The 12,794-nt window shown below is 39.7% G+C and overlaps 1 protein-coding gene across 1 annotated transcript in view; it reads right to left on the bottom strand.

Moving 5' to 3' along the window:
• Positions 1 to 1,791: 1,791 nt before the first annotated feature.
• SLC1A7 (solute carrier family 1 member 7) overlaps positions 1,792 to 12,794 on the bottom strand; it is a 79,462-nt gene continuing 68,459 nt past the window's right edge. Inside the window, exons 8-11 of the mRNA XM_032768441.2 lie at positions 11,200 to 11,394; positions 8,641 to 8,775; positions 5,173 to 5,272; positions 1,792 to 2,228 (exon numbers count right to left, since the gene is read on the bottom strand). Of these exons, the coding sequence (XP_032624332.1) occupies positions 1,992 to 2,228; positions 5,173 to 5,272; positions 8,641 to 8,775; positions 11,200 to 11,394 (667 nt within the window). The 3' untranslated portion in view covers positions 1,792 to 1,991. The remainder of the gene's footprint in view (positions 2,229 to 5,172; positions 5,273 to 8,640; positions 8,776 to 11,199; positions 11,395 to 12,794) is intronic.

Genomic DNA, 12,794 nt, shown 5'->3' on the forward strand with positions numbered 1-12,794 from the left:
CATAGGTTGCCTACCCCTGAGCTATCCTGACGTCAAAGGGTAAGAAACTACACCTAGATATTATGATGCATGGTGTCCTATATATACCTAGAAGATAGATTAGGAAAGAAGGCTCAGAGCAGGCAGTGGGGATTTGCAGTCCTTTTGACTAAGGGCTTGTCGACATGGTGTGTCAGTGGACACTAGCTGGGGTATAAAGTCTGCTGTGCATCAGCGTATCATGCACTAACCAGCCTGCATGGACCCTGCTGGTGTGCACTAAAAGTTTGCTCGTGCACTTAATTTGAAGTTTGAAATGGCAGCATCCACATGGGTCAATTATTACACACAAGCGGGAGTACAAACTCTAGTGCATGCCAGCGTGCCTTGTGCACTAACGCACTGTGTAGATAATGCCAAAAAGTAGCATGTGACTTTGCTGGCTGGAATTGTTTGCTTTGCATATTTGAAACTACTCTTTAATTATTTGTGAAGTGGAGTTCTGTGCCCCTGCCGATTACTGGGGGGAGGGACATGCCCTTGCTTCCCCCTACCCCTTGTGCATGCCCCTGACTTTGGCAAATGCTGAAAAAATTGCCCTCTCTGAATAGACTGTTTAAATTTAGAATTTTTCCCACTGAAGTCACCTTAACATTCAGCAATATTTTATAGCACCAGCTAAAGATTTTCAGGAACTGATGTGGCAAGCATAACAATAACAAAATACACAGGTATTTGACGGGAAATAGTTTGTGATCTTTGTACCTACCTGGTTCTGTATCCTTCCACAAATCCTTTTCCCCTCAAGACCTACCTAACAAAACATTAAAGTTTGAATGTTCTGAGCACATCATGCCACCTCCCCATCCCATCTTTGAACAAAGAAGTAAGAATACATTAGCCTATTTTCACAATGTCAAGTTTATTTAAAAATGTTCTTCATTGCAAACATTGGTAACACACCCAGCAGAATTTATTGTAACCAAAGATTTAGTAGATGGCTAAAAAAGGGACAACATTCAGTTTAGTCCAACCCACGGTATAATAAAAAATAAAAAGCTAGTTTCCACAGCAAACTCCCTACAAAACCCAAATATTACTCATCTGCATTGGATTCCAGTCTGTGTTTAGTCTGCCCTTGGAATGAAGCATATTCCTCAAGAGCTTTGAGAATTGAGCTTATACATATACAGTGGAACAGTCTATAAATTAAAGGGGAGAACAGAGAACACTCTTCAGCACCAGTGCTTATGTGTTAGGGCTTGCGTGGTTCTGCCATGACAGGTATATTGTACTGATTCTACTGTAGAGATAAATTTCTTAAAAATTCTTTGTGGATCTGGCACTTAGAAGGCAAACCGTCCTTTGCAAGAATCTAGACCTCTCTGAACAATATATTGCAGTCTGATGCCTATCTTTGAAGTGTGTATAACAGAATAGCTTTTAAAATGTGTTTTCTTGCAAAGAGAAATATTTTGCTTTGCTTTCAGTTTGTGGCATTATTAGTTATAAAAGATTTGCCTCTTGAGATCAGTGCAGTTTTCTTAGTGCTATTCGAAACTAAGCGTAAACTTTTTGTTTAAGGAGTAGAAGAGAAGAGAAAATTAGTACACTTCCAGTATGGTTTGTAAATTCGTTTCTGGCAGCAATACATCTACATAAATACCATGTTCATAATTAGTGAGAAGCGAAAAAAGGCTTTTGTCAGAAATAATTAAAAAGGGGTTAAATAAAAAAAAATAAGGAAAAAAGGAGTGCCGGATACTAACTGCCCAGGGAGAACCAAAGTTGTCCATTGGTTAATTTCCCAGTATTAAAATCATCCCCTAAAGAAGCCCCCTATCTCTTTCAAGCCTTGTATCTTTTCTGATCACAGCTAATCTCCTAGCTCCAGTAGAAGCAGGCTGACCATAACTCCACATTTTTTTCCATATAAGAGAGTCCTCCCTCCAGCTGTGAGGTAGTGATTGGGTACCAGGTCACTGGGTATCAGATACCATCAGACGTAGCAATTACACATTTGTTTCCAGTTCATTGATTTCAATAGTGCAGTGGTCTTTACTGTTGGATTTTTTTGTGTGGTTTTCCGGTGGGTTTAGTTCTTGCTCCACTTGTATAGGTATGTGGTGCTGAAATGCTTTCACTGTTTCTGGTCCATGAGACTCACTCATGTTCTTCACACAACCGTTTCTCTGGTAAGTCAGGATCTGATGAATGCTGATGGGTTTAGTTTCACAGATCAGTGGCACCTATGTAGGAAACAGCAAGATGCTGCATATTATCACTGCTAAACACAGGCAATGAATCCCATTCTAATGAATGCAAAAAATGCCTATACAGGTTGGATACCTAATTCCCAGTGAAAGTCAATGGGAGTTAAGTGCCTAACCTGCATAGGCACTTTTTCCCAACCGTCCCCTAGTTGCCTATTTGCATCTTTAGGCACCTAAATACTTTAGTAAATCTGGCCCTTGGTCCATCAGCAGAACTGTTATCATCACTGGAAATTCAACCATTCTTCAAGGCAGTATATGTCCCTTTGTTTAGAAAAGGGATGAATGGCTAAGTGAGTGTCTGTTTATATTCACCCTGGGCCCAATTTTTAAAGGTATTTAGGCACCTAAAGATGTAGATAGGTGCCTAGTGGGATTTTTAAAAGTTCCACCAGCATCTTTAGGTGTCTAAAGATCTTTAAAAATCTGGCTCTCTATTCCTTCCTGCATGAACAAGAGACAGCTAAGAAACTTAAATGTAAACAAATGCAAGCAAGAAAAAAGGAAAAACTACTTATGAAACATATAATCAACCTGCTATCAGTATTCATTGTCATAGGGTTTGATCAAAGCAAATAATTTAGTAAGATCCTCAAAAGAGATGAGTAGGAAAAACACCCACAGTTAGTTAGACTACCAAGTTACAAGGGCCACAAACCCTAATGTGTTGGGGCCAGATGAAGTCATGTACAATACTGCATTATCATGGGGCTCCTCTTTATCGACTACTGATGCTATGAGGGGTTTTGTCTTTCTCTGAAGTATAATGTAGAGGCTACTGCTGAGCCAAGACACCAGACTGAATAGAGCATTGGTCTATCTATGCTTTGGTACCTCCTTGCCTCCCTGTTACCAACCTACTAGACCTCTGAGCTAACGTACATTTTTGCCCTCTGGGCTGTTTTCAAAGCAGAAGAGGATTTTATCGATTGATTTCACAAGTGATGTGTTGAAATACCTTAAAATAGAAACCAAGATGGTCTGATGGGGAAAACAATATGCAAATATTGGCAGAGCGAGGAGGTGGGCTTGCAGCTGAGACTATCTGCCCTTTGGGTATATATGACTAACTACACTAAATGTGCAGCCAAAACATAAAGATGACTAATGGTATGTTTTAAGATGGTTATTGAGTGCCAAGTAGAAAATAAATCTCCCTGCAAACAAGTTTACAATCCTTCAGGGGGATTGGGTTGTATATTTAAATGAAATGCTATGCTCCAGGACAGAGTTTTAAGACTCTTCCTCCAAAGGAAAATAATATTACTAAATACAGTAATAAAATGTTGGGAGTCCTGTATTATTCAGAAGGTGAGACTAGATGATCATAATGTTCGTTTCTGGCCTTATAATGGATTAAATATTTTTCTGTTAGTCTGTATGCTTAAAAAAGGCTCCTACTTTAGCCAACGTTTTAAGGGTTCCATCCTGTGATCAGTGGGAGTTGAAGGTACTTAGCATCTCGCAATATAAGATCCTAGCTAACAAAACATGAAAGTTTGAATGTTCTGAGCACATTGTATCAAGCAGTGACAATGGGATTCTCCAGAAAGATTGGGCAGTAAAATGGGAGAAATGATCAATAATCATTTACTATTCTTATTACTATTATTTAGTTAAGCTCTGAATGAGCTGGATGCTATGCAGGACCTAGAAAAACACACAGTCCTGCCCCATGAAGAGCTAGAGAGAACCACTCAGTACAAGCTGTCCTGGCTGAGCAGAGGAAGTTTATTGGGGTCTCTCCAATTAACAGAAGTGATTGGGAACTAACACTTAGGTGGACTAGTAGCAATAGGGCTGGTGGAAGAAATCTTTTTTAGAAAGGGATTTGGATGAAGAGGGGTCACCTTTCCCACCAGGAGTGGAAGTTCCAGGTGTAAGGAGAGGCATGGAAGAAAACACCAAGAGAAGAGTGCGAGAAGGAAACAAAGGGAGTAGAACACAGGGAATGTGAGAAGTAGTAAGAGGAAAGAAAAGCAGAGATGTAAGCAGGGCCTTATATGTGATGTAGGAGGGGTGAAGATGCCAGTGGAGGGATTTTAGAGGGGAGTAACATGTTCGCAGTGGTGGAGGGAGGAAGATTATTTTAGCAGCAGGTGTTGTGAGCTGTTCTACAATATTCACTGTGATCATGAACATACTCTTCATTTGCCCTTTTCTGCACACACACAAAGATGGTTACCATCTTGCTTCTGGTCATAATTTAACAATCTGATTTTTTTTGTGCCAGAAGTGGCTTTTTGCATGATCTGATTGCTTTTTTTTAAAAAAAAAATTGTCCCAAAACTTCACAAGAAAGCAAAATGTTGGAAGTTGTGAACTCACCCAAAATAAAGAGAAATTTCATGGGAATAAAACTTCTGACTTTTGTAGAGCTCTGTTTACACCCCGACCCCATTTAATTCTTATATACATATTCCTGAGGGTCCTACATGTGGCACATGGCATTTTGTGCAATATGCTATAGAGCCCACAAGATAGTGTTCTGGGTTCTCTAATGGTGCAGTATTCAAACAAATACCTTGCACTGTAGGGTCATACTCTTGGGAATGACTTTAAAAGCCATGACTCCGACACTACCTGCTTACTTAGGTGATGGTGCACAGTGATGAAGTTCAACTGCTCTACTATATTTGGAGATACTTCCTTTCCCCACCTCCAGAGTTTAAAATACCATCCCTCATCAAAGGGCAACAATCAATTGTTTAAACTCCATAATGTATCTTCTGTACTTCCCTAAAAAAAAGGTAAATCCTTTACACAAATGCTACAGATATTACCTACTTTTGAATTTTGATCTTTCCATTAATATAAATTTAATCCAGAATAAATGAATGTGAGAAGTTGATGTTGAAAATATTTGTATACAGACAAGGAGTTCATTGCTCCAGACTGACTCATTTTGTCTTGTTCTTACCTCATCACCATCCTTAGTGAACTCCTTTCTGCAGACATGGGCCATGATTCCAGCAGCTAGGGCATCTCCCAAGACATTGATCATTGTTCTAAATCTGTCTCTGACAAACAAAACAGTGGTGTTAGGTGACAGGTGCTCTATCTTGGAAATAGTCATACCTGCAACAGGTACATACTGATTAAACTCTTTAAATATTTGGAAAAAATCAACTTAAATATAAGCATTGCTGTTTTCTCCACAATCTGTGAGCTATTTGCCTCTATTAACAGTATTGTATTTGAGTATTTAGACGTGAAAAACTCAGAATATTGTCTGATTTGGGGACAGATCCTGCAAAATGCCAAGTTCCTCAACTCAAGTGAGTTGAGGGCAATCAATATCTTGCATGTCCCTGATAAATGAAGAATCACAGCAACCAGATTGCTGGATAAGGAGATCACTGTGTGTAGCAGAGTCTGCAATTTGCCACTTAATGTCTTCCAGGACCACATACCCAAATAACAATGCTTTCCTAGCAATATCAAACTAACGGGAAACAGTCAACTCATATCATACCCCTGTCTGAAAACACCTTACCTGCTATTGTTACAAGTAACTCTTAAGACTAGAACAGAAAGAAATGAGAGAGAATATTTTCAGTTTATTGACTCTGTGCATTTGACAGCATCTTGTGTATAGTAGATTTCACAATTCTCATATCCTGGGATCAATTTCAGTGTTCTCCCTGTTTAGTCAGTTAATCAGTCTGTTTCTCCCTGTTTGTACGTGTCTTTCACACAGCAATGCTAAGAACATTTTTTTTTAAATGGATTGTAAAACCACAAATATTGATGGGATGGACTCACTGACAAGGGTAGTATCTGAAACTACTTTTAATACACTATTTCCAAGCAGGGCCACCCGAGGGGGAGGGGGGAAGCAAATGGGACAATTTTCCCCGGGCCCCGTAGGGGCCCTGCTTAGCCCTGGCCTGGCGGCGGTCCGGGTCTTTGGCGGCATTTCGGCGGCGGAGGGCCCTTCAGTGCTGCTGAAGACGCAGAGCGACTGAAGGACCCCCACCGCCGAAATGCTGCTGAAGACCTGGACTGCTGCCGCGTGAGTACAAGCGCCATAGCTCCCCCTCTTTGCCCCAGGTCCCCTGAATCCTCTGGACAGCCCTGTTTCCAAGTGGCAATATTTCAAGTTAGAGAGACAAGGTAGATGTGATAATACTTTTCCCACCTTGTCTCGTTCATATCCTGGGACGAGTAGGGCTATAACTACACTGCATGTATTTCAAACTAACCATATCCTTTTGTGTGTGAAATACTAATATGATAAAGTTTTCAATGTAACTTAATTTTATGAATTTGTATAATAAAACTGAGATTCAAAATCATTCAGATGTTTGGCTTATAAAAGTGAATGATGGTCCCCTATCATACTACTCAGATTTCAAAGCATATAGAACACAGTGGATTTAAACTCTATGGACCAGACTTTTCATACATTTAATGCATGCTTAATTTGCAAGTGTATTTGCATGCCTAATTATATGCACCTGCATGCAGTTATCCAAATTATATATACACAGTTACAGTAACTACACATGAAAATTGCATGTGCACTGTGCTTGAAAATCTGGACCTAGAAATATCTATCCCTCTTAGCCTTAACTTACTGCTTTTGACTCTGCTTTAATGAAGAGCTTCACAGGTAAAAGTAAAATGCAAAAATATAGTTACAGCAGGTGTTTGCAGGAGGTGCTGTTACAGTCTTACAGGTTTTTTCTTAGCTTGTGAACAAGTTTTGATTCTTGCAAAGACTTGGGATCATTAGCTTTGGCGTCTGCCTAGAAGCTGCTTTGAGTAGGAAGAAGCTATTTTGGGGTCTAATAAGAGGGTACAGTTATATGTAATCAGATACAAAACTTGTACTCAACATTTTAACAAAGTAGGTAAGAAGTGTGTGGGGGGTTTTTTTTTGGGCACTGGATAAAATTATTAAATTCACGTACCCACCAAGGTTACCTAAATGAGTTGTTGTACAAGCAGTACAACTAATGCATTGTAATGGAGATTTCAGTCCTGTCAGATCACTTAAGCAACCTTTATGTTTTCTACCCCCAAATGTAATGATGAAAATATTTGTAAAGCTAACCACAATATAAACAGATCAGTTCACTTTGCACCTATAGGTTTATGAAACCGCCAAGTGCTAGTCCAAGAAATGTAAATATGCCCTTCTCACTCAAGGTGACCTGCAAAGGAAAAAAAATTGGGCATGCACCCATCTTTGATGTTTTGTAGAGTGTAGAAAGAGCCTGAAGTGTTTTTTTGTTGTTGGTTGTTTTTAAATTGCTGCTGGTTTTACACTAGAAATTCAAGTCTTGATTAAGCTGAATGGCTCTGATGACTGGATAAATAGTGAAATGGTGACTTTACAAGTATTGAGGCAGAGCTGAGTAATTGAGAGGGGAAAAGCTTTTTAGTCAGAGTGTTTAAACACCTTGTTTTTGTTGAGCTTTATTAACTATTAAAGAACGGATTTGTTATAGATTCAACACCCTTGCCCTTTAAAGGTTAGAGGTCACAGTAAACATCCCTGAAACCTCCCAGAAGTTCTCCAGAAAAACCAAGAAGGGCCAGACTTGACATTCGTGATATTTTTGAAAGTAAGAAATAAATATAAAAAAAAATACTAAACCTTCAGGCTGTCTAAGCGTCATACAGAAACAAAAAAGGGCACAAGCCCAACTTTTTTTTCTAATACTTCATGAAGTACTTTCAGTGTTGTAAGTTTAAATAAAATACAGTGAATTTGTAATTACACTTTTGTAGCATCTTGTGCAATGGATCTTTACTGTATTAAGAGGAATCATGAAGAAATGTTAAATTGTAAGACTTATTTAGAATAAAAGAAAAGCAGCTATTGTAAATAGATAGAGGGTATTATATCTACTGGTATTATATCTATTATATTTACATAATCAGAACTGTTCAACTATGGCCTCATCTACACTGCAAAATGTTATCACATCTGAACATGAATGCCAACAGTTGAGTTAACTGACAAAATACTGAACTGTTTAGATGATCTCTGTAAACCTGGGCTGTGCATTATTAGAGCTGAGAACTGAACTGCTCGTAATCTAGATACCAAAAACTTGAACAGTTTTGAATAATGAAGGATATGAAAGTTGAAATCTGCTCATGGACAGTTCACAAAGAAAGAGCTGAAATTCAAAATAAATTATTTGTTGTTAATTCTGCTAACTCTGGCCATAGATGCTCTGCTGCTAATGAAGAGTCTCTGTTAGTTTGGTGCTTTCTCGAGTTCTATCCCTGCTGTCTCTGTGAAGTTCCCAGTGATTATGATGTGCAGAAGTGACAGCTGTGACGGCCTAAGCGTCTATGGATTGACATGCAGAGTACAGAAAAACAACTTGATTTGCAGATGGAAGGAAGGGTCAGACACTAAGTTACTTACAATGCCCAGTCAACTGCAATAATTAAAGTGATGTCATCTGTAGGCAGCCCAACTGATGTCAGAACAATGACCATAGTCACAAGGCCAGCTTGTGGAATCCCTGCAGCACCTATGCTGGCCGCTGTTGCTGTGATACTTTAAACAAGAAGAGGAACAATAAGATTTAACAGCCATATCACGTGGCTGGAAATAACACAAAGTAACAACGTATCCTACATGACTGTTTCTGGACCAGAATCACTTACATACAAACCACTGCAACAGGAGTTCATGAACTGTGTTTAGAAATCCGCCAGATGGCTAGAATGGGGCTCGTTAGCCTGCTACATCTTCATCTTTTATCCCTACAGCCAAGTAGGTGAGCTCCATTGGTCAGATTCTGCGCTGTACCTCTGAGTCATAGCATAGAACTTCTGACCTAAGGAAAGGGAGGGCAGCTAAGGTGACTTTAAGCTACTTTTGCACCCTCCTGATTCTAGGCTGTAATTTAAAGAGTTGCGGGGACCTGTCTCAGTGATGTCAGCCTGTCCTCAAAATCTCTTCAATGCTGCATACTACAGACTTCCAGTTGATATACACCCAGCCTCAGTGTAAACCCGATGGCAAGGAATGAACTTAATAGATGTTGTCTGTAGGTCCGCACCAAGGGAACCCTCCCTGGCCAACCTTTTTTATGCTGTTCTAGCCCTTCTAGACAGCATATATGGGCTAGTGAGGCTCTCATCCTAGATCCTGGTTTCATCTGTTTGGGTCTAAGTATGAAGCAAGCATGAATGATTTCATCCTCTTCTTATGTTTCTGGAAAATAGAAACCAGTCATTACTCCTGTTTGAGTCTCATATTTTTCAGCCAGGCAGGAAGAGGGCAGGGGGACCTGGCAGACGTAAATTCCATCCTCTGGAAAAGAGAGGATAGTTTTGTGATTAAGGAACTAGGCTGGACCTCAAGACATCTGGATCCAATTTGTCTCTGCCACAGACTTCCTACGTGACCTTGGGCAAGTTGCTTAGTTTCTATATGTCTCAGTTCCTCTAATATTTTCTGTCTCCGATCCTTTGCCTGCCTCATCTACTTACTCTAAGATCCTCAGAACTAGAACTGCCGCTCACTACATCTTTGTACAGTATTTAGCTGAAGTGCCAGTCTCCAATCTTGGCTGGGGACTTTAGGCTCTATTACAATACAAATAGTGAGTGAATGAACTGAAAACTTCATTTTTATTTGACACTGAGTATTGAACCAAACGCCTGACTTCAAATAAGAAATGGGACTGAGTCAGAGTGTTTGGATCATGATCTAGGTGAGACAAAGCTTAGGTGTTTTCAGATTGAGGGTACCATTTTGAGTTCGTCTTCCCCATGTTCAGTGAGTGGGAGTCTCAGATCAGGATTCTAGTTTGAGACCATCTCTGATACAAATATTAGTTTCCATGCAGGCTTAAGCTCCCTACTACATATTTGATCAGTGTTATATTTAATTAGTGCTGTTTTGGAAAAGGGATTCCCTTTTCCAGGAGCATAAATGATTGGGTATGTTCTTGGAAAGAGACAGATGGGAGGAAGAGAGCTAGACCAGCTAATAGAAAAAATCAAAACATAAATATAAAGACAGTAAGTGGGTGACTTACTAAAGGAAATAGTAAGTAGTAACCATCTGCATTTATACAGTACCTGTCATCCCATGATTTCAAAATTCTTTACAAACATTAGTTAATTAAGCCTCAAACTATTATTATCCCTATTTTTCCAATGAGGAAACTGAGGTACAGAGATGTTAATTGACTTACTCAAACCCAGACAATGAATCTATGGCACTAGGAGTCTTAGCTTTCCCACAATACATAAATTCCTTATGTGGGCAGAGGGAGAGTGAAAATTAAGATTTATAAGCCATTTGAAAAAAATTAAAGCTTGTATGGCATTTGGATACCATGGTGGTGGGCCTAGCCTAAATAGAAAGGAATGTGATCTCATTGTGCAAAATGGAAATGAAATTCAATGGTGAATGTTACAGGTTCCCTGGATAGCTGATCAGGACACCAAACTATTTCAGAACCTCTGTGACTGGGTTGCCAACCAGGATTTAGGCCTGATCTTGCTCCCATTAAAATCAGTGGTAAAACTACCAAAGGAGCTTACCTTTGAAGTTTACAATGTTGAAAGTTATTTGTGGAGGGAAGGAGCCGGTGTGTTCTTAACATACCCCCCATCCTATGCACTGGAAGTGCATCCCCAACAGCACAGGGATTGGGAGCGGTTCATTTTTTATAGGATTCAAGGGGGGAAAATTAAACACTGTTAGCAACAAAGTTGTAATCCTAAGTGAATGAGCTACAACTGGCCTAAAAGCGAAGGATTAAAAAAAAGCCAGTTTAACAAATTGAAATGCAATATATTTCTGTGTTCATATCTGTTTTAATAGTGCTAATAAGATTTCCCTCCACACAGGCCCTGATCTTACAGGAAGCTTTGATTCAGTAATGTGCTTGATACACAAATGAGAGAACATCACAGATTTAATGAGTCAAATGGAAAGGTTGCTGGTTTTTTGGGTTTATACCTTATAGTAATAATCTGTCCAAAATCCAGCTCATAATTGTTTACTTGAGCAATAAAGATTGCTGCCACTGCTTCATATAAGGCAGTTCCGTCCATATTGATCGTGGCCCCAACAGGCAGCACAAATCTGGCAATTCTTCTGTCAACATGGTTATTCTCCAACAAGCATTTGAAAGTTATAGGCAATGTGGCTGAGCTGCAAAACATCCAAAACAAAAACAAAAACCAAACACATGTTGGAAGCTGTTTTATCCTCAGGGAATAACATTAAAAACAGCAAACTCATCTGTCTTTCCCTGCGTATAGATCATATTCAATGCTGTATGCATTCAAGCACTATTTCCTATCTTCGCATCTCTCTGCTTATGTATCGGGCCCAATCTGGCTTCACTGATAATGGGAGTTCTGTCTTTGGCTTCTGTCATAAACGTACAGCTAAGGATAGCTTAAAATCCCTCCTTTACCTGTAAAGGGTTAAGAAGCTCAAATAACCTGGTTGGCACCTGACCAAAAGGACCAATGAGAGGAGAAGATACTTTCAAATCTGTGGGAGAAGGTTTCTGTTTTATCTCTTTGTGTGTCCTCTCTGGGTCAGCGGGGAACCAGGGAAGGGAAAATACATCTCCTAAAGACCATATCTGAACTAAGCATCTGAGATTACAAATTGTAAGTAATAGGAAGGAAATGCATTAGATTATCTTTTGTTTTGGCTTGTGAATTTTCCCTAGGCTAAGAGGGAGGTTTATTTCTGTTTTTTTGTAACTTCAAAGTTTTGCCTAGAGGGGAATCCTCTGTGTTTTGAATCTGATTACCCTGTAAAATTACCTTCCAACCTGATTTTACAGAGGTGCTTCTTTTACTTTTTCTTTATAATAATGTTCTGCTTTTAAGAACTGGATTGGTTTTTAGTGTCCTAAAAACCCAAGGGCTGGTCTGTGCCTGCTTCATTAACCTATTTGCTTGGTATACTATTCTCAAGCCTCCCCAGGAAAGGGGGTGAAGGGGCTTGGGGGGATTTTGGGGGAACAGGAACTCCAAGGCGTTCTTTTCCTTGAATCTTTGTCTAACCCACTTGGTGGTGGCAGTGATACTGTTCCAAGAACAAGGAAGAATTTGTGCCTTGGGGAAGTTTTAACCTAAGCTGGTAGAGATAAGCTTAGGTGGTCTTTCATGCAGGTCCCCACATCTGTACCCTAGAGTTCAGAGTGGGGAGGGAACCCTGACAGCTTCTGTGAGAGCAAGAGCAAGTCAGTTGTGTTTAATAAGCACAAGGAGCATGTGTATGCAAATTCTGCTTTGCACTGTTACACAAGAGACAATCATTCAGTTCCCACTCTACAACTTATTAAATCAACATTGGATGTTTTTCTAAAAGGTATGCTCTAGTTCAAACAGCAGTTAATTCAGAAAGTTCTATGGCCTGTGTTATGAAGGAGGTCAGACTAGATTATCACAATGGTTGCTTCTGGCCTTATAATCTATAAGGTAGAAAGCAAGGGCTGGAGGTACCACAGAAGCCATATTGTATGTTTAGTCACCAAAGGGTCAAGGAGGGAAAGTGTCTCATGCAGTTCAGTTGTGATACCTCTGGAAACA

This window comes from Chelonoidis abingdonii, chromosome 7, assembly GCF_003597395.2.
Source record: "Chelonoidis abingdonii isolate Lonesome George chromosome 7, CheloAbing_2.0, whole genome shotgun sequence".
NCBI classification, from domain to species: Eukaryota; Metazoa; Chordata; order Testudines; family Testudinidae; genus Chelonoidis; species Chelonoidis abingdonii.